This window comes from Grammomys surdaster, unplaced genomic scaffold (genome assembly GCF_004785775.1).
Source record: "Grammomys surdaster isolate TR1022 unplaced genomic scaffold, NIH_TR_1.0 126197, whole genome shotgun sequence".
NCBI lineage: Eukaryota > Metazoa > Chordata > Mammalia > Rodentia > Muridae > Grammomys > Grammomys surdaster.
The window spans coordinates 3118844-3144078 of NW_021621002.1; the positions used below are offsets into that span (position 1 = coordinate 3118844).

Here is a 25235-nt window from a genome sequence, read left to right on the forward strand (position 1 = left end):
GGCTTAGGTCACTTCTCCAGCTCTGACCTCTGTAGCACTCTAGACTATGGATGACACTACTCCACTGCTGCTGCTATTCCTGGTGGCCATTTCATGGTACTTCCATCTCCAATACACTGGGATTTTCCTCTGCAACTAGGCTTCACCAATAGCCTCTCACAGGCTCTCTTCATGGTGCCAAGTCTCAACTCCTTTGCATGACCCCTTCAGTCCTACCTAGGCCATCAACTGCAACTGAGGCTGCACCTTCACCAATATCCTTTTCTGGCCTCTCTGGAGTACCAAGCCTCAGCTGTTCTCCATGACCTTTTCATGCCTCCCATACCAGTATCATCTAGGTGATTCTTACACATTACCAAGTCTGGCTGCTGGCATGAAGTACAACTTTAGCAGCTTCTAGAACACAGCTTCTTTGTGTTCTCAGAAAACAGTTCCCAGAAGATTTGACTTCAGTGATGCTGGCCTCTTCTTAATCACCACTAACTTCTTAAGTCCACCAACCATCATCAATTGTCTCAGTAGTTCTTTCTATTCTGGACTCTAAAGCCAGAGCCACGTGGCTAAAGCTGCTGAGTTCTGCTGCTTGCTGTGTCTGGAACACGGTCCCCTTGTTCTATTACATCATCACCAGTATTCTGTTTTCCAACTCCTTTAGTGCTTAAGCTTGGCTCTCCTGGTACTTGCTCTCCAGACTGACCTTGAACTCAGAGATTTGCATGCCTCTGTTCTGGACTGCTGGGATTAAAGGCATGTGCCACCACACCTGGACCTAAGCTTTTCTTTATCTGGAACTTGCTCTGTACCAGAGTAGCCTTGAATACAGAGATTTGCTTGCCTCTGTCTCCTGAGATTAAATGTATATATCACCATGCTTAGACCTAAGCTTTTCTTCAATTCTTTTTTTATAAGATCTTTAAATAATCATGGCCACTGTTCCTTAAGATCTGTGTCACAGGTGTGATATTTCTATATCTCTATTTCTAGATTGTAGTTCACTCCTGATACAGGCAAGTTAACAACTGGCAATAGCTGTCACAATTCATTCTTTGTCAATCTGATACACAATCTTATCTCCTTATGCCTAAATTAAAAAAATAACCAGGCCACAATAATGCCTAACATGATATAAATGTCCCTCCTTCAACTGCAACAACAGAAACAATAAGCTCAGCAGGGAGGGATCTTACCCCAAAGTCACCACTCCTTTAATCTGCTTATCTCCTTGAACAAGGGATCTAGCTCCTGTTCTACTTCCCGGTGCTCCTTTATTACTTGAACCATGCATTTTGTATTTTTTCCTTTCTCAGTTTGCTATGTCTAATCAAAAGTTTCTTCATAAGAGTAAACCATAGGAGAGCGTCCATGTCAGGCTGCTTTGAGATCTCTTTTCTTAATGCAACTAATTTGAATCTCTCCGCCTTAGCCTCAGGGAGACTCCCCATAAAAAGGCCCAAAGCAGCTAAATTCTTCACCGAAACATGGCCAGAATGATCTCCAGGCAACATACTAACATTCCTCTGCTCTGAAACATCAGAGTCACGATGACTGACTGAATGACCAACTAAAGAGCCTGGCACATATACACTAAGAAATATTAGGGTTCCTTCTCTTTCTTGGGATCTAGTTGGTTACTAGAAAGGGATCCAGTGATATGAATAGTTAATGGTCATCTGTTACAAGTCTGGAACTCAGCAGGTGATTCAATGCCACACCAGAGAGAACTGGGCTGCACATTACTGCCCTAACATCTAGCTTCTACTTACTTCAGTGTATCTCATCATGACAGAAGAAATGAGATGTACACCGAGGCTGGGCAAGCATCCCATTCTTGTCACTTGGGACTGAGTGAAGGGATCAGAGCTTTGCAACTACACAAAGCACAGAGATGAAAAATCCACACAGGGAGCCTCATTCATTTGTCTACAGCGAACCTGTTCTCCTTAAGGGATCCTCTTAGCCGTGTCTACTTCTTCATGGGAACAGATGAGTCAGGAGAGGAAGGTTAGATTCACATCACTGAGACAATGAATACTGATATCTGAGGAGCAACATAATTTCCAGTAGAGCAGTTTTTAAGAAGCTTTACTACCAACTGCAGTAAAACTCTGCTCCCTTTGTGTGCTGCAAGGGAAGAGCGAGCTGACTTGAAATTGATGAGCTCAGTGCTTATCATTAGGAACTAGTAGTAACTTGGCTTGCAGATTATTAGCTAGCTGGCTCTGAGAAAATCACCTTGCCTCCACAGTCTCTGTTTTTTACCTTCTTCACTGCCCCGGAGGAGGAGACACAAATATGAAGGTTGTTAGCCTGAGTGAGGTACTACAGTTGATCATGGGTTATAAGCCAAGGCAAACTTGATGAAGAAGATAAGGAGCAGGATAGTTGTAAGCCCTCAGGTCATTCTAGGCTGAACATAACAGAAATCTCTCATCGCTTGGATTATTTAACAAATGGATTATATACGGCATCAAAAATATTACTGCCTTCATCCTGATATAGGTGGGTGTGCTGGCCACATATGGCTCCTAATTCTGTCTTTCATTTTGAACATTAGTAAATGTTTGCTGAACATGAGTGTGACAATTCCTGCAGTCACAGAGCCATAGAAGAGTAATAAAAGTTGGGCGTGTAAAGCTTCGCTGATTCTTCTGGTGGCTGGACTTCATAAGGTTCAGAAATGGGGACTCGGAGCATGGTGAAATATTAACTCTCTGGAAACTTCAAAGTCAATCTTGTCTAAGAAGGCACACAAGCAACAAGGACATTAAGAAACTATCATCAGGAAAGCCAGCCAGAGATGTCACCACTGAGAAGTGAGTATGGCCGTCCTGAAGCCTGCTTCAGAGGCAGCCTTGCAAGCACCCGAAAATGTGGTTAGGTCTGTCTCACTTCTATCACTAGAAAACAAAGTCTCCCCCTTTCCTCAGACTTGATCAGAAAAGAGTTCCCACAAATTTATATGGGTCAAGCGATAAGTTCATGAAAATCACAAACAGGATTTCTTTCTTCCCTCAGGGGAAGAAGTTTCCAGCTCCCATCATCCCTTCCAGAATGACAGGGTCAGGAAGGGGGGCTCATATCTGTCACAGGCATCTGCTAGAGAGGGGTCAACTTTTTCCCATTTATTATAAAAATCTTTTTTTTTTTGGAAACATCATGAACACCTAGTTCACTAAAGCTTGCCAAGTCTCTTAGCATATCACCTTGATTTTATGTAATGCATGTAATTAAAACGAGGTTTGCAATCATACTTCATTAGAGACAGGAGGCAAAGTTTAGGAGGATGTTCACTGGCAGTGGACAAGTCCATCTGTAATCAATATTGTGTTCCTACCCGTTACAGTAAATGCTAGATGTTCTCGGTCCAAGGTTCCCACCAAACTCACCATTATAAGGATAGTGTGGGCTACTTGATCAAAATAACAATGAACCTGAATCTCAGTACCTTAGCTTTCTTTCTTCTCAAAGTTGACTGCACAGGAAGCCAGGGATGCTGGGACAGAAGGAGTATCTGGCAGGTGTTTGAATCACAGCTCCAGTTTTGAAAACAGGGGCAACTTAGTTTCAATACAAACATCCAAGACTCTGCTCCAGGGCTGAGCCAGGAATTAACTGACAAATTACACCCTGGAGAGTGCAGCAGGCTGCATACAAATCTGCTGCAGGCTCAGAACTCTCCTTAGGATGCAACTTCTCTCTCTGTGAATTCCATTCAGGGCTCTACAGGGAACCTTTACCTGCTTAGTCCAGCTAGGCAGAGGGAGGGGTGAAAAGTCTTCCTGAAATTAAGGTATTCTACTGGCAGTGACTGGACCACATCACATGCCCACCCCTGAACCAATCAGTGGCCAGGGAAATGTGATTCTCCCATCAGCCTTGAGCCATGATCCCTTTCAAAGATGACATCTAAAAACTGAGAATGTGAGGGAAGTGCATCTGGGTACCACTTCCAGGAGGTGCTGAGTAGATTCTGAGCAGCAAAATGACAGCTATTCACTGTGGGAGTCGAGTGGAAGACCAGGTGTGTAGACAGACACCACATAAGAACAGAAGAAGGCCACACACGTGCTGGGCCAGAGACACAAGGCACCATCCCCGTGCTTCCGCTTTGAGCCTCAGTTTCTCATCTGTGTAGGGAGGTTGGTGGACCTTTATTGGCTATGCAATCACATCTCCAGTTACAGTTTCTCCATCCATGAAGTCAGCCAACCAAGGCCTGGAAATATGTGGGGGGACATGCATTTGAACATATATCAACTTCTTCTTGTTGTGGTTTCCTAAGTGACACATTGTAATTGTGAGGTGTATACCATCTACACGTATTCACAGTCATATGTAACGGAGAGATGCTTCATGGCACTTAGGAAGAGGGGTGTGGCTCCTACACAAACGCTACCTACGTAACACCAGGGATGTGAGCATCTCCTGGAGCCAATTCTGCATGGGTAGGAAGGGCATCTGTATATGGCAGAGTTACCAGGGCTCCATTCTGTGAGGCTGACCCTCTGTAGACGCCCTGAAAGGAGGTCTTCACTCACAGAGGGCAAAACCTTTGCGAGTCCTGGGGGACATTACTCTTTTTTCCTCGATGTAGAAGCTTAGGTTGGGTAGCAGCCCAGGTAGAGCATCATTTACCTCCAAGTCAAAGGCAATGGCTGGGTTGCAGTGACCCCTGAAACCACTCCGGAGACCCACGTGTGCACACCTTCCCGAAATCAGGTTCTTGCTATTTGCTATATTAGATATTAAATTTCAAATGTTTAAATACTCATTCATTTAATCAAAACAGGAACATCAGGTCATCAACTGTACATAGTGTATTTTCTGAAGCATACCCCTGCTTTCAAAAATCAGAAAGAATTCTGGATTTTGGCATTGCTTTGACATAGATGTACATTGATGTCTGTTCCGAGCGGCAGTTTTTGGTGGGTCCATCAGTGTTGGGAGCGCTCCAAGGTAAGTGGAGAGTGTCCACGACACCAAACCAATTTTCTTCTAAGTGGTTGCTATTGTAACTAATCCTTAAGAAACTGTCATTTGTTAAATTTTGCTCCCATGTATATATTTTCTATAAAGATTTGCCTGTAAAAATCTATATAAACCTTCCTTCTCTTTTGCAAAGAATATCTGAGTTCAGGGCTTCCTCCCTTACTTAAACAGTTTATCTTCACAAGTGGAAGGCAGGATCAAATGTGTGACTCCAGCTGCCTCCCACTAAGGCAGATGCTGGTATTTACATGTATGCCAAAGCAATGTCAAAATTCAGAATTCTTTCTGATTTCTGAAAGCAGGGCTATGCTTCATAAAACACACCACGCATACTTGATGACCTGATGTTCCTGCTGTTTTGTCTAAAAGAATGAGTACTTAAACATTTGAAATGTAATACCTAATATAGCAAATAGCAATAAGATATACTCAAATACTCTTTGCAATGTTCTGTAAGTTTAAAGAGTTCAAGAGCGCCCTAACGCCAAGCAGTTTGAATACTTCTGGCCCCCAAATCAACCAGTCGGATCCCCAGGGCAGCCCAGGCTAGCAGACCAGGTTTTGCAGCAGGTGAGTACACATTGAAAAACACCCCCAACTACTTGACAGCCAAGTATGCACTATAAAACCCAAAGAAATGAGGATGCTTCAATGAGTTCACTGCTGAAAATTCGTTCGTTCTCATTATTCCCACATCTGCTAAGTTTGGTCTTTGGGGTTGTCCAAAGAAAGTATGTCGCGCTCCTCCGGTCGACCACAAGATGGCAGTGCTGCACAGAAAATAACCAATGTTTGGGCCAAGCGAGGGTTTTTTGTTTTGTTTTCAAAACAGGATGTAAAGGACAGTAAAAGGGGGCGCACACATGCACACGCACACCTGTATTTCCTACGGAGTTCTAAGCCTAAGAACAGAGAGAGAGAAAGAGAGAGCGAGAGAGAGCGAGAGAGAGCGAGAGAGAGCGAGAGAGAGCGAGAGAGAGCGAGAGAGAGCGAGAGAGAGCGAGAGAGAGCGAGAGAGAGCGAGAGAGCGAGAGAGCGAGAGAGCGAGAGCGAGAGCGAGAGCGAGAGCGAGAGAGAGAGAGAGAGAGAGAGAGAGAGAGAGAGAGAGGAGGGGGGGCTACTTTTGGAAGTCAATCCAGGCCACAGATGACCTAACTCAAACTCTACAGTAGGGGCTTCTAGCTGTACATTAGTAACAATTGGAACTTCTAAAATTATATGCCCGGGATGTACCAATTGATACCAAGCAGTTAAATATAAATGTCTTAGCTTTTCTGTTCTCTCTTTTCTCTGAGGTGGTGCTGGAAATCAGATCCCAGGACCTCGTACATGCTTGCCCAGCTCTTTACCAAGGTACTACTGGCTCTCCTAAATGGGGATTTCTGAGGGTGAGGTCAAGCGTGGTTTATTTTTTTAAAAAAATTCCTCAGTAAATTCCAGTGTGCATCGAAGGGTCAGGGCCAAGGTATCATATTCTTTGTCCTCACCAGTTACCCCTAAGTGGAGCATGCTGAATTACCTTATGCAGTTCCCCCACACCCTAGGGCTTCTAACTTCAATGTGATTCCACGTAAGACAGTGTGCACCTCTGAAGGGCTGGGAAGCAAGGGCAGAGTCTAAGCTAGGACACAGGAGTCTCTGAAACAGACGAGCAGTGAGCTGAGGTAGAATGTGCATCTTCTATGCCTGGAGTCACCTCCTGTCTCACGGCCCAGGGTCTCAGCCCCGGAAGTACTAGATACTGGAACCTCAGCAGCTTTTGATTCCATAGGTCAAGAGGACTGAACGAGTTTTCTGTCGTCGATTGCTTTTCCTTCCAGAACTCTCATCCATCGGCATCAAGCGAGAGTTCCCCTCACCTTCATCGTCCCTCCCCACAACCAAGTCAGTGGTTGCTCAGACCCCTGATAAATCCACATGGTTAGATTCTGACTTGAAATAAATTCTGACTTGCCAATAAATCCCGGTTTCCCTAGAGCATCAAGCTAGTTCAAATCCATTCATGCAGTGTTCCCAGTCCGGTTTTATGGCTGTGTATGCGCGGCAGGAAGATGGATGACCACGGCCATTACTGTACCTGTCACTTTCACTAGCCAGCCTCTGCTCATCTTCATTTACCCTCGACTCCTGAGAGGAGCCTGGTTGTGTCAGATACATGTTATTTCCAAAGAACCTCCTGGGGAGAGAATTGCCAGCTTTTCTGGACCCTGTAATCTGAGCAGCCTTATTTTCTTTCTCCTTTATACCAGTGGTCCAGTCCCCACCCCAACACGGCCCTCTATGTGTTTCTGCTGTGTGTGTGTGTGTGTGTGTGTGTGTGTGTGTGTGTGTGTGTGGTGTGTGTGTAAATGAATGTAGTTCCTCAGCTTGGCTAAAGGCACTGGTCAATATACTTAAGTCTAATGAACACAGAGAAGCTCAACACCCCAAACCAAGCTCCCAAGCACGGCACGCAGCTGTGAGCCCATCTGAGACAGAGACTGCGGCATCATCACATGTAAGGCATGTTGGGCTTCTGAAGCCACTTAGTTTTGTACAGCACGCCATGAGGACCATTCTAACTAAAGCCATGAAGACTGTTGCGCGCCTCCGCTGGCTTCTTCCCACACTCTTCTCTACCACGCTCCCTATTTCTTTCTCTCCTGCCTGCCCATATCAGTAGGCTGGCCCCTGGAGAATGTACCCTGCACCCTGCACTGGGCCTCAGGACTTTGGCTGGGTTTGCCCAATGGGAAGTGCAGGCAGAAGGACAGGCAGAAGGTAGAAGGAGAGAAACTGGGGGCTGGGAGAGGGGCAGTGATGTGGGGTCCCCCTCTTGGGACAGTTTCCCTTCCCTAATCTCCCTGCTACCCCTGGATCCTTGAGTGTCGGGGGGGCCCACTCTTGACTCGATAACCCAAGGGACTGTTTCCCAGTTCAACAAATTCTCTTGAGACTTCCAGCCTCCTGCTTCCTGCAGGGAGCCTGCTGGGGCCACTTAGTGTGATATGACTTCACTTCTCAGTTCTGGCTGACCCAGGCAGGGGCCTAGTGCTGTAACGGACACACCTCCGAGATCTGAATTATAGGTAGTCTCCATGGAGTGCAGATTAAGGCAGCACTTCTGCGTCTCTGAGAGGTTTCAGAAACACTCTGTGCTTCACCTTTCGGTCTCCTGCCATGTAAAGCATTTGCTCAGCCAGTCTCTGGATCCCTTCTCTGGGCTCTGGCTTCTCCTGATGCCTGCCGCAGGAGGCTCACAGCCAGATTCAGTAGCCCCCAGATGAAAGAGCTTGTCTAGAGAAGGGCTGGGAGCCTTTGACCCGGCTCTGGGTGGATCTGAGATACACTGATCCTCATTGTGAGTTTGGCTGAGCAAGTGAGTTTAGCTCACTTCCATTATCTGCCCCTGCTTCATTCAACAACTGTTTGCACATGAGCACTTAGGGATGTGTGGATTTGGAATCAGAAGTCACCAAAAAGGCTTTCACCTGGATGGAACCACATCACAGGTTCGCCAGCACTGTGGATCCATTTGGAGCCCAGTAAAGATCGACCAGAACCCCCAGGAAGACCTGATCCAGTGGTCTGACCACTGTGTGTCGAACTATCTTCTTGGGAAGGCCAAAAATGTTGGTATTCAGGGCCACAGTTCGAGAACCGCAGGTATAACAGTTACATCAAGTCTATGTGCCAGACTCTGGGGTGGTTCTGAGGCATGAGGAGAATCCTAGCAGATTTCACAAGGAGAGAACTGTCTATGTTGGACCTCAAAGAAGCCTGAAGAACACAGGGAGGAGACAGCATTTCGGGCTGAGGGCACAGAAAAAGGAAGGTGATGTAGGCTAGAGAGGGAGGCCTGCAGCATAAGAAGGCAGGGCAAGGTGGTACCGTTGATGGGCACTTCCGGTACCCTTGAACCCTCATCACCTCCTACCTGCCTTCTACACCCGGTCACACTGTGGCTCCAGACTTGTCTCTGCACAGTCAGGTAACACCAGTCCCCCCCACCCCCGGGCATTCTTCTCTTTCTGTGGAGACGGGCCTCATCAGCAAGTGTGATCTGGAATAGGAGAGGCTGGACCTCTTGAAGCACCTTCCAGCCTCCAGAGGCTGAGATATGATGGATTAGTGTCATCCCTGCCCAGATCCGCTAAGGACAAACATGGCTTCTCACAAGTCATGGGGAACCAAAGGCTGGACTCAGAGATGCTCATTCCTTCTAGCCTCTCACCTGTTCTACTTTCTCTGACCTGACTTTTCCCGCCTCCTCCCTTGGGTACTACTTGACATCTTGAATCTTTTCTGTCAGTCCAGGCTCAGGCAAGTAGCTGAGGTCCTGCTGAGGTATTTGAACTTTGTCCTGTAGCCCAAACTAGGATAGCACTGCTGAGCCATCTCCGGGGAGCACCAGCCATTTTGTGGGACCTGAGGATTGAGAGAAAACACCCCGGGGTGACCTCCATCGGCTCCGGAGGCTTCTGCTGGTCTCTATGGCTGAGCAAGCCTTCCTCCTCGACATGGTAATTGCCTTCAGGCCAGGGACAATACAGACAAAGCTATCTAAATGGGCAGCTGGACCACAGGAAACTACAGCAAAGGGGTCACCTGGTTCGAGGATGAACAGTCAGAAAGTAGATGGTTTCTCAAGGTGGGGGGGGCAGGGGGAGCATGGGCACAGAGCGGTGCTCTCTAAAGGGGGTCCTCAGTGAAGGAGGGTTCCCTAAGGAAGAGGAAGAAAAGGCTGCTGGCCAGGGCTTTAGGGCAGGAGAATGGAAACCTAAGAGGCTTTGCTGCCTATGGCAGGATGCAAAAGTGTCTGGAGCACTGATCCTGTAGCATCCAGAGGAAGGCAGCAAAGGCAGGGAAACGGATTGAAGAGGGCAGCAGACTAGGAAGCCTCTTAGGAAGAGGTGGGAGGACCAGGAAGGCCAAGACAAACCTATCCCCCCCCCCACCCCCGTCTCAAGGACTTACTCCCACACTGCAGCCATTTCTGCCTGGTGCTTGTGATCACCTTCCAGTTCGCAACCTCCACTAAATCCTTAGAACACAGATCCCATGTGTACAATCTGGAGGGATGGGGTGGAAGAGGAGGGGTACTGCGAGCATGATGGGGGGTGGGGGGCAGGCAGGGAACTGGATCAGCAGGTGCAGTACCCAGGGCAGACTGGGTCAGCTCTGCTATGCGCATGCAGCAGCCCGGGTCGAAAGCACACTCCTTGGCTTTATCATGACGTGTGTATGTAAGACGCAGTAAGCTTTTTTGATTCATGTTTCAGACTTTGAATGGATATTACATATGTCACGGTTCAAAGCTGAAGAGCTTGAAACAGTAGCAAGGAGAGGAAAAGTCCTTTTCACACTCGCCCTTTTAGAACCTTGCTTCTCCTTCCAACAATTAAGAATGGCTACTCTTTTAGCTTGATGACTTGACAGGAAATAAACAGGTAAAACCTGTGTTTTCTAGTTTACATAAATGATACATAAAGATACAGTTGCACTTTCCTTTCCCCATTAGCCCCTCCCATCTGGGGGGCAGGGGCTGCCTGCCGTGCTGTGCATGGAGGAGCTGCTGTGGAACTCATGGAGGTCATCATTTGACATTTACTGCCACCATAAACAGTGAAATGAATGAACGAGACAGAACTGGGGCTGACCATCCTCCAAAAGCAGCCGAGAGAGAGAGAGAGAGAGAGAGAGAGAGAGAGAGAGAGAGAGAGAGAGAGATAACTAACCTGAACACTAGGAAAGAAACAGTGACATGAACGTGGGGCTAGGCACCCCTGAAACAGGGAACAAATGAATATGATACATTTGATACAGTCTCTAAGACTTCAAAGGATCTGAGAGTATCTTTGTTTCAGATTTTTGGATTAAGGATGAACAGCTGCTAGTCGAGCACTGATCTGAAAATTCCCTGGTTCCCCAACATCTGGGGCAGAGGATCCTTGATTTGTATCTTATTAAAAGTGCTTTTACTGTTTCACAGGTACACATTTCTTTCGCATCAAACATGAGTGCAATTTACGGCATCAGACTATACCCAGTTAATACAGATGCACTTTCCGTATTATTTATTTGATTCAGTAGGATGCATTTGGTGAGAAAGGTCGGCTCTTATAGCTAGAAACAGTAATACATTTTCAAAATCAGGCCATGTAAAGACTGAGCGATTTTTAATGTCCATTGACAGGACGGTGGCCAAATCCAAGAGGTTGCTTAGAGGCACAAAGGCAATGCGGGCACAAGGAGGTCCAGCTGCTCTGTAGAGCTAAGATGTTCTGAGCGTGCGCTGGGAAGCCTGGGCTCACCTCTAGCTAGCGTGAAGCAGGAACAAGGCATACCTGGAGACTCCTGCCTGTGACTCTGGCACAGCTGCACTGAGTCTAAAATGGGACACAGTTTCATGTCTGTGCTATCTGGGTGTCGAATCCCAGCGTTATTCATAGACTGCCTACCATGCCCTGTTTTTGTTTTTGTTTTTTTTTCCTGAAGACCAGTAGATAATCTGTGTGTGCTATAGATGCTAAAATACATTTCACATATTTCATGTATTGCACCAGACTGACCATTTTAATTAAATGCACCGAATGGGTGACCAAAATATAGCACGTTTAAAAAGCCAATTAATTAAGTAAAGAATCGTGAGTTTACCTACTGGCAGGGGATGAACCTTTACAGCTTTATTCTGTCGGCAGGCTTCCCACCTTGTCTATAGTTATTAAAGTCAGGTTCATTGCTAACAACCTGTGCAGGAAGGAAATCCGGACACCACTCCAATCTGATGGGGGAGGATATGTATATGTATATGTATATGTATATGTATATGTATATGTATATGTATATGTATATGCATTCCCAATTAGCACTGTTATTGTTCTTGGATTTGTAATAGCATATTCTTTTCTAGATTTCCTTGGAAATGAATAATAAAGCAAATGGGTGAGCAACATTTGAGTGCCGTGGAATGGACGCTCTGGATTTGAGCATCGCTGAGAAATCAACTCATCCGGCTATTAAACCTCAAGGCATGCCGTTAACTGAAGCAGACAGGTACCTCAGGCTCCTCTCAGTCAGTCTACTCAAGTTCCCACTAGCTCTTCTCTAATCCCTGCCTCCATGGCAACAGGCCCCTACCCTGTCCTGAAGAGTAACAGGATCTCTGGCCAGACTGAGGCTTTTCCTAATCACACTTGTCAATACAGGTCATGGGGAAATGGATGGATTCTTATCAAGTTAGTTCATAAGCTACTAACAAAGTAAGTGGCCAGCAGCAAGTGACTAGATCTAGTGTCCAGAATATTCATCACGAAAGCCAAGGGCATCATTAGTGTCCAGGAAAATCCATACCCTGACAACTGTCCATCAAACTTCTTGCTGAGTATGGACTTCTTCCTTCAGCATCCCCTCTCTTTCCTCACCACCCTCCTACCCAGTAAATGGGTACAGGCTGGCTCACTCAACGAGTAATCAGATTACTCATTTCTCTAGGGCAGTGGTTCTCAACCTGTTGGTCTCAACCCCTTTAGAGGTTGGACGACCCTTTTACAGGGGGTCACCTAGAACATTCAGAAAACAGATATTTACGTTATGAGTCATAACAGTAGCAAACTTAGTTATGAAGTAGCAATGGAAATAGTGTTATGGTTGGGGGGGGGTCACCACCACAGGAGGAACAGCATTAGGGAGGTTGAGAATCACTGCTCTGGAGGAACGTGTGCTGACTGGATTGATGACAACTTGACACAGACTAGAGTCATCTGAGAGGAGGAAACCTCAACTGAGAAAATGTATACATAGGACCAGCCTGTAGGGTATTTTCTCAATTAGTGATCCATGGAAGAGGGTCCAGTCCATTGTGTGGGGGTTATCTCTGGGCTGGTGGTCCTTGGTTTTGTAAGAAAGCAGGCTGAGCAAGCCATGGATGCAAACCAGTGAGCAGTGCCCCTTCATCACCTCTGCATCAGTTTCCACCTTCAGGTCCCTGTCCTGTTTGGGCTCCTTTAATGATGAACAGTGATATTAAAGTGTAAGCTGACTAAACCTCCCCAGCTTGCATTTGGGTCGTGGTGTTTTATCAAAGCAATATAAATCCTAACTAAGATGGAGGGCGTATCATGTCACATCAGTTTCCTGCTGAGAATAACACCCAGAAATACCAGCTTCCACGGATGGATGGAACTTCCTTGCTGGTTTCCATTGTGGGGCCCGCTTTCTGTAACAGACGGCGTTTTCAAATGGCACTGCTCTGATTCAGAAACACAAACACCACTTCAGAGACTTATTTTACGATTCATCTCCTGATTTATCGTGGCTGAGAAGGTCAGCTTCCAGATTCTCTATTCTAAATTTTTTTTTGAACAGATTTACAAACATTAAGGACTAGGTTTCATCTGGACCAGAACAAACTCTGAAAAACAGTTCTCTCTCTCTCTCTCTCTCTCTCTCTCTCTCTCTCTCTCTCTCTCTCCCCACACACACACACACACACACACACACACACACACACACAACTTTCCTATTAAATGTAAACAATCAGCAGTCCCAAAATATCCCAAATCAATTATTTCTGAAAGAATACACAGGTGTTGGGGAGATATTAGAGCTATAAAAAGAAAATGGGAAATTATGTTTTCATGGGCCAGCTGCTCGACTGATGAGATGCTGGAGAAGGCCCTTCTCTGCTCTGAGACTCAACTAACAAATCAGTTAACATCAGACCCTTACTGCCAACAGACTGGCTGCTCTCTCCAGCCATCCCAGCACTCGGAGAGTCTTCCGTCTTTGGTTCCCAGTCCTTACCTTCTGCCTAAGATTTCATTGGTTTCCACTAGCCCTGGCATCAGGAGCCCACTTGACTTTAAGGATTAGCAGCCCCCCAAAGGAGCAGCACTGCCATCTTGCCATTCATGTGTTGCTCTTTGCTCAGTCCTAGCCCACTCTAAAGCTGCCCTTGGCTTAGCTATGGTGGGTGCTGATGGTGTGGTGGGCTGTCACTCTCAGAGGGAAATAGATATGACCAAGCAAAGCAAATGGTCTCCAAAGGGACACATCCCCAAAGTCTGCTGGCCAACTGTGGTGGTGCCTTTCGAATAAGCAGCGGGATAATAGAGATGGAAATGGCGTCCCCTTCACCATATCCTTCCACCGCTACTACGCATCCAGCTCGCACACACCCAGCTCAGGGGTTTCCTGATAGCAGTGAAGCACGGCGTGCTTTGCTGGGGGGAAGTTCAGCCTGACTAAGCCTTCCTGATACGGCAGTCGTTATGGTGAAAGTTTCCAAGTCTGTCAGTAACTCTTCATCTAGATTAGCTCACCTTCAAAAGGTGGCTAATCCTCCTACCCATGGATGCTCACACATGCCTAGGACAGACAAACAGAAATACCATGCATTTGGCCCACGCTGTAGCCAGAGACAGCCAGTAGGCCCTAAGTAGCAAGTTAAGACATTTCTCACCCTAGACATGAGACATTTGTGGGTCCTGAGTTTCTCTCCTGTAGCTCAAGAGGGGGTTGACTTGGAAGAGTCTAAGGACCTTTTGCCATACCAGTTCTAAACTTGGGAGGATTCTCCCCAACGTTCTGACCAACTGGATCTATCCTTATCCATCCTCAGCAAGCACAAGCTGAAACTAGATAACCCATGACCGTGCCCTGGGCCGCTCACCTTCTCCACTGGGGTGTGTTCCTCGTTGGTGACACTAGCTTTCCTCGATTCGTGTTTAGACCTGCTCAGTCTTCTGGATACTTTTTCTCTGAGGAGGGTGGCGTATCCTATGTGCTCGTAGATGGGATTCGTGGTCATTTTTGCGATGTACTCGGCAGCCTTAGTCTCTATGTAAAGTGTGATCAAGCCGTCTGTCACCAGGTCGTGAATGGATTCGAATCTCTTCTCACCCACAAAATGCTTCCCGTCGTGGAAGAGCCGGTAGTTTAAGGTCTGGTTCCCAAACCTGCTCACCAGAAAGCCAAGGATTACTACCGGTGAGATAAGCATGGGCAAATGTTCCAGAACATTCCATCGGCTAGGCCTGGAGCAGGTACTTGGATCTTATCTCAGAAATCCTGTGAGATGGATACTGTGATTATCTAAATTTAACAGTAGAAGCAACAGAATCACAAAGAGTTTCCACTTCCTGCCTGGAATGAAGCAGACAGGCTCTAACTTCTGGTACGACTCTGGTATGCATCTGGGAACACTCCATTCTCATTTGTGAAAGTCAAATCCCTGATGTACAAATACATCCTCTATAAACTTCTTTAATGGGAAATGACAATTACGTCTGCAAGGGATGCCACACTAAAGCCCTCTGATGTCCCTTATCATCACACCTTTGACTGTAACCCATCTCTACCATCCTGGTTAATGAAGCTATTGAGAAACATCAGCTAAGTGTTAAACGTTCCACCAATACTGGCATTCCCCAGCCTCACCTGCATGATTACCTGTACCTACTCTGGGGTGCCAGGAGATAGGAAAACGCTCTGCCTACCCATTGTTCTTAACAGCCTTTGACATATTCCCTCATCACTGAGCCACTTAAGACATGCTCTGGACATCTCCAGTTGCAACTTAGAAAGTGTCTTTGTGAGGTCACACTGTGGAGACTGTATTAGACACACACCCTTCATGTGCTGGCCTGGGAAGGCTTTCCTCTGCATCCATTCTTTCTATGGAGAGAGCTCTAATTAATTTCCAGGAGTCCACAGGAAGACTCTGTGAGAGTTAACAGCCCGCGTACAAGTGACCCCTGCAGTACCTCAGCACTTGTGGTGGCCAATCTTTGGAGGAACCTGCCCTATTGACTTGCTGGCACACGTGACAGTAGTCGTCATGGCAAGTCTGGGGTCAAGGTGGTCCCCGAGAAGTCAAGAATGATGGGCTGCATGTCTATGAAACAATCACACTGACAATCTGCCTGTCATCAGCCAGGCAAACAGACACTCAACCTCTGGCCTGCAGCTGGTGTTTGCAAACAGTGAACTGCAAGGTAATCCGAGCAGGAGTCATTATGGAGACTTCGAATCTGGGATGCAGGGAGGGTTCTAGAAGTGACCAGCAAAGGTGTCTGTAAAGCAGAGCCGGTGTGCCCGATGCCACTGTACTGTACGCTTAAGTTGGTGGAGATGGTGAATTTCACATTATGTGTGTTTTACTGTAGTAGGGACTTGAGGAAGCCCTGAGTGACTGAAGTCCTAAACAGATGTGTGTAGTTGACACTCAGACTCACTGGACAAATGGCAAAACCCCCCCTACTCCCGGGTAGCCTCAGAGGACACTTAGCAAAGCCTTCTTTGTGTCTGAGCATGAATTTTGACATTGTGCCCAGAAAATGTCCAACATAGCTCTCTCTCCCTGGAAAGTTATAGCCTGAAGACTGGTCCCCTACAGAGATTAGTTGATCTTGCCTCCTCAGTCAGCTGTATGTGATAATCTCATCTCCCAAGTCAACACTATGTTATAAAGATGTTGCTCTTCTGAGGTACAGCAGTTTCTCCACCAGAGAGCTTGGGCCATTTGATCTCAGCCTTTCTATTCTCTCTTTATTGTTTCACCATCCCAGTCAGGTCTCTCCCTGGAGCATGCCATACTTTTTAAAAATTGAAAAAACCATAAAAGCCAATTTCACGAACCATGAGTGAAACATAGCTCACCTCAGTGCCAGCGTGTAGCATCCCGGCTGCCGTTGGCTTTCTCGAAGGATGTAGGCACCCTCCACACCACCTAGAAGCTCATCAGCCTGCTCCCGGGAGATGATCCCATGAAACCTGGAAGGACAAGGCAGTCACTGCACTGAGCAGACTGTACAAAGTAGGTACTATGAGGACTAGGCTGAAAACCCTGGTTACTAGGTCCCTAAGTACCCACTGTCTCCAACGGAATGAAGAGGGGTGTGATCATGGTTCATCTTGAAGACCCTCTTGGAACTACCTCCCTGCATTCCCAACACAGAAAAATACACAGTCCACAGCCTGGCTCTCTGATCCTGTCTTTGCTCTTGGGCTGAAGATGAAGATCTAAATGAAAGCTAGGTTACGGCTCCTTTCAAACCGTGGGGAATAACAGAAGGGCAATTAGCAATTTAGCTTTCAGATCAAACACAGAGAACCGTGGATTATCCTGATTGCAAATGAACACTTATTGATTAGCAACCTGCTTGCTTCTGGTGCTGGGCATCGTTAATTCTAGAGGCTCATTCTCTGGAAAGAAGGGCTGGCTAGAAGCCATGTCTTCCGGTGTTTTACATTAGAGATTAACTGTTTAGGTGGGTGTTTGGGAAAAGAATCTACTTTTCCATTTTTAATGATAATGTTTGTCTTCGATTTTTCTGTTACAAAATGAAGAGAGAGAAAGAGAGAGAGAGAGAGAGAGAGAGAGAGAGAGAGAGAGAGCGGACGGGAGGGGGTGATGATGGATGGGAGGGAGGGAGGGAAGGAAGGAGGAAGGAAGAATAGGAGGGGGAGGGACAGAGAGGGAGGGAAGAAGGGAGGGGAAGGGGAGGGAAAGGGAGAGGGGAGGGGGAGGGAGAGGGAGAATGTAGCACACTGAGTGGGACTTCTGGCTTGTCAAAGACCGCACTGGCCTTCTGAAGGCAGTTGTTGGGGCCTAGAGCTTGGTCAGTGACTGGTAAGGGTGAAGGCGGGTGGCTGGGTGGATCTATTTGTCCTTCTACCTTTAAGTAAAGATGAAAGCTCACAGCCATCACTAACAATAATTTGCTTTCTTTGTTTTGAGACAGTATCTTTACTATGCAGCTTTGATTTTCCTGGAACTCATTATGTAGCCCAAGCTGGCCTCAAACACACAGAGATCCACTTGCCTCTGTCTCCCGAGTGTACACCTATGCCCAGCTTTTATTATTTTTCTTTTCTTTTTTTCTGTCATCACTAGCACCTCTGTCTTTTGTGTGTCTAAGACCAGAGGCCTTGAGTATGAGAAGAGGCCAGTGCCCAGAGACTCTAAACTCCTGGAAGAAGAGTAAATGCCCCTTTCTAGAATTACCTAGTGGTAGAAGACTTTGGGGGAGTAATCATGCAAAGAATTTTCTGAGCATAGAAAAGAAAATAATATTTTCTGCCCCCTCCCTGACCAAGAATATAAAAATTAGGCTGGAGGACATATGTGATGGAGGTGTGCTCATGCATGGTGTGTGTGTGTGTGTGTGTGAGAGAGAGAGAGAGAGAGAGAGAACATTGTGTGGTGTGCGTGTGTGATATGTCTGTGTGTATGTCTGTGTATGTGTCTCTGTGTGTGTGAGTGTGTATGAGTGTCTGTGTGTGTGAGTGTCTGTGTGTGAGTATCTGGGTGAGTGTGTGTGTTTGAGTGTGTGTTTGTGTGTGTGTCTGTGTATGTGTGTGTGTGTGTGTGTGTGTGTGAGAGAGAGAGAGAGAGAGAGAGAGAGAGAGAATGTGTGTGTGTGTGTGGTGTTATCCTAATTTCCTCCTTTTCAATATTCTTCTTTTCAATAGTGAATATTTTAGTTGGCATTCTGGTCCTAGGGGAGCAAACACGCCAGAAGCCTCAATGCTCTTGTATGAATATCTCAGCCTGTAGGTCAAAGTGATGACAGCTTGGTGGTGGAGGCTTGTGCTCTGCTAAGTTCTGGTTTTAAATCTCAGGAACCGGTGCTTAGAGCAGCACTGTTGGAAAACACTGGGGGTGAACGCTGAGATAGAAGAGACCAAGTTTCCCATGAAGACAGTGAGCCAGCGGAGTCTGGGGAGAGCTTGGCTAAGACCATGGGGTTTCAGTGGGTCTTGTACACTGTACGAAATTGACCACCATGGAGCAGAGGGGTTTGGGGCTTTGTAAGTGAGGCCACTCGACTCTCGAGATTTTGTGGAGAAGCCTCCTGTGCAGCATGAGCTCTGGCAGGAAGAGCTGCTCTGTGGTGGTCAATTCAGGTACAAAACTGTATGTGGTCAGTTTTCCTATTTGCCCTGTCTTTAAAAAAAAAAAAAGTACAAAGTACAATCTGCAGGTAATTTTGAAGTCGGATGGAGAATCCAAGTCATGTGACAACATAGACCAGCTAGCTATCAGAGGCAGGGGTGTGGGTGAGAGGTGCTGCCTGTCTGGAGGCTCAAAGTCTGACAAGAAAGCCTCCAGAATGCAGCTGTGTCCACTGGAGGAGCTGTAGGCTAGGATGACCGGACAGTCCATTAGCCATGAAGCTGAGGCTCTTCTGGGTATAGAGACGAGAGGGAAGGTCTCGTTGGCTAAGGGAGGACATGAGGTGGCCTTGAAAGAGCTTTTGCCTCATCAGTGACTTATGTACCTTTTCCTCCTTGGACCATTCCATAGTTCTCTCTCTTTAAAGGGTTCTGTGCCTGGCAGTCTCAGACTACAAAGGACTTTGGTAGTTATGATATTTGCCTTATGCTAGGTGACTAAGGAAATCAAATGGAGCTAGAGGTGGAGTTAAAAGGACAACGTGGCCAGGATAGGAAGAGACTAAAGATGGGCTTCAGGCAATCTGGCTGATACACCCGAGTCTAGAGAGTGATCCCTTTGGTTTTCCGACACTGCAGGGGAAAGGGATGCTTTTCCTGAGCACTGTGTTATGAGGTTCATCATGATAGTCAGGAATTCGGCTGAAGTGTAGTCTTTGACACCTAAGTGTTTGCAGTGCATCAGGGTAGACAGTGAAATGAAATGCTGGTGGAAAGATGGTGGAAAGCCTTCCGTTTCGAACACTGGCCAGGCACTGGAGGCTGGCTCTGAAGAGAGGACTACACACATCTCTCCCTGTAGGAGGAGCTAAGGTGGGAGGAGTAAGGAGAGGAAGAGGAGGAGTTGGGAGAGGAAGAGAAAAAAAGGAAGAGGAGGAGCTAGAGAGGGCAGAGATGAAGGAGGATAGAGAACCACACAGGTGTGGAGAGTACTCGTGGGGAACAACTTATAAACTTATAATTAGGTTAGCTAATTGAGATACAACTCTCTTTGTACGAGCATCTTGTTATTAATCATTATCAAACATATAAAGCCTTTGATTAATCTATAATAATTAGAGTCTCATTCTCTTACTGGGCCCTCATGGATTGTGGAATGGTCTGGGCAATGCCCTGCCTTGCGGAGACAGCGTGGAAGATTGGCAGAGCCATCTCTCGTGCTGGCATCTAGTGGGTGACAGGGCTGGTGTTTCTGGCGGGCTGGTTGACCAGAGGCCGATTTTAAATATTAACGCAACATCTCCTCCTGCCCAACCTTAGTGGGAACCAGGTATCGGAGTGTGGGAAGGAAAACTCAGTACAAAGGGGTCTGATTGTGTTTATTCTTCTTACTAAACTCTTACACAATAGACATGTGATGAAGACCATGTTAGGGAATAGTTAATAGTTAAATTTGAATGACATAGGAAGCAACTACTTATTAAATTGTTAAAACAAAGAATAGTATAATACATACTCTCTTCCATAATATTTTGGTCTGTTTTCCACCTATATCAAAAAAAGAAGAAAAATGTTACTAATGCACTTGAATTCAAAGCAGCTAGATAAAAGTGTGATTCAGATAAACAGCTAGCGTCCTGGTTGTAATTTTACTATAGATTCAATCACCAAACCAGAGATCCATGAAGCTTTGGAATTAATCAATACATCCTAACGGATAGGAATGATCCAGAATCATTATATTTCTATATTCATTAGGCTCATTTCCCATCTAAACCAAGTCAACTTAATAAGGAATTTTCAAAAAGATAAATAACATTTTTTCCAAAGGAAACAATGTGTCGCTTATTTTAACAGTAGGGCATTTACGAGAACATTTTAACTTCATTCTAAAAGACAAGGCAGGCTACTTCTAATATGAATAAAACATAAGCATTTATTTCAATCTTCCCTTAATTGTTTTGTTTTGCACTTATAAATAAACAAGGGTTTGCACCTGGATAGAAAATAAAGTAAATATCATTTGGTTTCTTCTCGAGTAAAATTGGTATTTTAGCATTCTCATTTATTTTTCAACAAATGCCTAGAAATGAGACCTGAGGCCCAGCACATAGAGAACAAGACAGAGGTGCCTACATCAGGTCAGATCACACATGTCATCTAGCACACAAGAATGTTGTTCTGTGATGTTCACAGTATTGGCTTGAAAAGGTATGAGCACATGTTTTCACATCTGGCTCTCAGTACTGCTTTAATTCTTGGGACAGTCCAAACACAGACGAACCGTGGAAAGCTAGAAGTCTTACTGATAGTTGTGCATTTGGAAACAACTTTGTTTCTGTTCCCTGGTGTAGGATATGAGCCTGGCAGATGTTTTGTCCATAGTCAGTTCTGTCTACAGCCAAATAGACTGTTTTCCCAATAGGGCTTACAGACAGACAGAACTGTTGGATTTCCAGGCACCAGGCGGGATCCTAGTGTATCGCCATCTCTCCTGTATCTCAAAGGATAGATGGGCTACATAGGATATTATAGACCATGAGGAAAGCTCAGAAAGGGGGCCCAGGGCTCTGAAGACTTCATAATCTAGATAGGACAAATCTAGCTCACACACAAATATACAAATAATGAGATCAGCATGGTAGGTGAATGTGGGACTGCGTAAGGATATCCTGGGTCATGGTGGAGCAGGTGCCTAGAACCCCGAGACTCTGCAAATTCTGGGTAGGATTCTGCATGAGAACCGGCAGGAGTTTGGCGCCCCCCAGAACCCAGGATCCTGAAAAGCAGTCAGGTCTCCATAGAATTATATAGGCCAGGCTATAGGCCTCAGGCCCTAGGGATTTACATACTAATGAAGGCCAGAGGGCAGAGCAAATTAAACATGCCTCTCCCAGGTCCTCCCCCAATCTTCCTCCTTTCTCCCTCCCTATATAACTCGGGACTGCCCTGAGTTCTGGGGGGTACACCTAGATTCATCCATCATCCGCCATGACAATAAACCTTTTTGGAACCAAGGACTTCCTCGTGTTATTGGGGCCTGTTGTCGCCAAGGCCTCCAGGCCACTGGAACCATAGAGTTCTCCCCGAATGTGGGACCCGCCACAGCGGTGGAAGCCCCGCCGGGGCCCCACCGCAGAGGCGGCTTTTTCAATTTTCCCCACAGGTGAAGCTGACTCCTGACTCCTGGAATGTAGGTAGGTAAGAGGTTAACAATTGATTCTAGGCACGTCTACACATGCGTTCACTCTACTGCGAAGTTTCATATCTGAACCGTGCTCCATCAAAGGCTGCTCATAACTTTTGATCTTGGGGGTGTGACGTCTACTCCACGTTTCTGTGAAAATGTATATTTAAATGATATAATTAACTAACACACAGCGCGTGAAGAGGCTCCTTCTGAGCAGGCGTCTTCTCTATAAATGCTAGAGTCTAGCGTCACTTTCTTTACGCAACGGTAACTTTCAAAAATGTGAGCCGAAAATTGTCACCGATGTCATTCCATTGGCTTTTAAAGTTCTGATTTACGTGATCCTACTGGTATTCAGTTGCCACATCAATGTACCATAGAGACGATTTAGATCTTGAAAAGCTAAGGGCTCTACAAAAGCAATGCATAACGGCCAACTATCTTTCCATCCTTGGACATCTAACAGTCCAAATTAGAATCGGTTCATTCTTTGGAAAGGAAGAGTTTTCATCTATTCGGCTACTCAATAACACAAGGTGTAAAATCCAAGTGCAGCTTTTCACTCCATTCTATCTCCATACCCTCATTTCTTCCACAGAAGACGAGTAACTAATCAATCTTCTCGGGAGGATTGCACGGTACGTAAAGCTGCCCCCTGCCTCCTGGAATGTAGGGAAGAAGCTAACAACGATGGAATTTAATTGATTCTCAATAATACAACAATTGCTATTGGTTCGCTCATCACTTAAGAAAGTACACATCGTATTTGTTAGGTTCAGGGCTCTGTGCTTGGCTCTGCCATTGTTCACGCAGTGACGACCAAGGGAACACAGACAGGGCACAGCTACAAAGAGATCCTAGGTTTCTGTGCTCACAACATGTGGAGAACACAAGGAGAGATCTAAGGTGGACTGCCGAATGGGGAAATCAATATAGTGTCTTAAAGTCTCCCTAATAGATCTTGCCCGGGGGAGACTTCAATCCAAGCAAGGGACAAGCCCCTTATGTATGAAGCCACTAAAACATAAACCAGGAACACCAAGTCGCAAAGGCCATGGTATACACAGAATGGAGTCAGGGAGGAACCCCTAAATGTCACCAGAGAAGTGTGGTGAAATTATTAGTCCACCTTTATCTGGATTCAAATTTGGTTAGGCATCCCTGCTTTCTTAATTTCCTCTTCCATTTGGGAGCGTTGCACAGGAGAGGGAAGATGGATGCAAGAGAGAGGAAGGCAGGGGTGCACTGGGCCCCGTGCTGGGCACTCACTGAGCAAAGCTGTGTGAATAACAACCAGATCCAATGTTTTTCCTTCATCCTCTCTGCAGCTCTTACAAAATACATATTTGTAATTGTTTATGATAAAGAGAGAAAATGACTGGGGTTAAAGGGTTAAAAACCATCTTTTTTTTTATTTTCCTAAAATTTTGGTTGGCAAAAGACTCAGCAAGAACCTACACCCTCGTAAGCCTTAAACAAGCCCAGCTCTTACTTGTTAATTACAGGACTCCGGGAAAGCCACAGAGCCTCAACGGTTTTTTTGTTTGTTTGTTTTTGGTTTTTTTTTTGGGGGGGGCTAGATGAGAGTAGATCCTTGGTGTATACAAAACACGATCAGCTTAGTATCAAGGCTTGGAGGGACAGGGTCCTGGCCAGTGACACCTCTAGTCTCTACACTGTAGCCTCGTAGAACCCAGTATGCTCTTTCCCCAGGCACAGTTTCACTCTCTCTCTCTCTCTCTCTCTCTCTCTCTCTCTCTGTCTGTCTCTCTGTCTCTCTCTCTCTCTCTCTGCGCTTATAATATATATGCATTCAATGTGTGCATGCCCATGGGTACACATAGAGGCCAGGGTGAGGGGAGGACATTGGGTGTCTTCCTCTATCATTCTCTGCCTTATTCTTTGAGAGTGAGACTCTCACTGGCTCTGGAAGGTTGTTTTGTTTTGTTTCAGTTTTGTTTTTTTGTTGAGAGGGAACCCTTCTCTAGCAGTCACATCTTCCCTCCCTCTGGTTTTATTCTCAGAACCTCTCCACGCCTGGCACAGGGTAGAGGTCACCATGCATCCGAGCCTCATCCAACTCTACCCAATGAGCTGGGCAGTGAGAACCTATTCCTCTCACATGGCGAAAAGTATCGATCTATTGGGAAAGCATCCTGAAAGATCAAACTTCCAAATGTTGCTAAAAATACTCCTAAATAACCACTGAACCCTGTAGTAAGAATTATTGCATAATGCAAAACACTGTAAGATTAATTTCCTAATTTTTTTTAACACTGTAGAGTAATGTATATGTAGGCCTCTACGCGGTATGCAGCAAACCAGACTGGAGATGTCATTACTCTTCTCCACTGAGCATGTACAGTAATAAAAATAAGCAGTGGAATACTCTTGGCAAAGATATGAATGGTTCCCACTAACTGGAACTGACTGAGCGGTGGCCTCGAGTGTGCCCGAGCTTACCAAATACCATCCACAATTCCTCAGGAGGAAGAAAGGGGATTGTGCTCTATGTTTAAACTCAGGCCAGTCAGGACAACACTGAGCTCTGGAAGAAGCCTCCTTCCATGGGATAGCATCCCCACTACTCAAAGTATCACAGAAAATGGTGTCACCAGGTCATCAGGACCAGAGCTTTGTCCTCTTCATGGAGCATGAATCTGTACCTCAAAGAGGAGTCACAAAAGTCTTAGCATTTTTGAAGGCACCAGGCTTCTGAGTGCTTGGCGCGGTAGGTGGTTAGCTGAGGAAAGATGATGGCTAAGTGGCTGTAGCAGTCAGTGTGTTCGGAGAGTAAAGAGCTCTATGCTCAGCAGGAGTGTGCAGAAAGGTGGGGACGATGGATGCAGGCCTTTCCTCACTGCGGGTCCAGCACCTGACTCTGGGGAGCGTATTAAACTTCTTTGCTTCTCATTTTCTTCAATCTTTAATAATATGGGTGCTCTCAAGCATGCTATTTTAATATGGCAGCTTCAGAGATCAGATGAGGCATTGCCCATATAAACCCTGAGACTTGGAACGTTCCGGCACTGGCCTTACATTACTGAGTGCTACAATGTATGCTATGTTCTGAGTGCATTATCACATTAACATCTCTATAACACAAGGAGAGTGAGTGAGACTCTGGGCATGTCACCCTTGGCTCCAGGCCTTCTCTGTTCTTCCAGTAAAGACTGAA

General features: G+C 46.0%; 1 protein-coding gene across 1 annotated transcript in view; it reads right to left on the bottom strand.

Annotated features, from left to right (window-relative positions):
- Chn2 (chimerin 2) overlaps positions 1–25235 on the bottom strand; it is a 270333-nt gene that overhangs the window by 71083 nt on the left and 174015 nt on the right. The window contains exons 4-6 of the mRNA XM_028758343.1: positions 20384–20415; positions 16630–16743; positions 14642–14927 (exon numbers count right to left, since the gene is read on the bottom strand). Coding sequence (XP_028614176.1) covers positions 14642–14927; positions 16630–16743; positions 20384–20415 — 432 coding nt within the window. The remainder of the gene's footprint in view (positions 1–14641; positions 14928–16629; positions 16744–20383; positions 20416–25235) is intronic.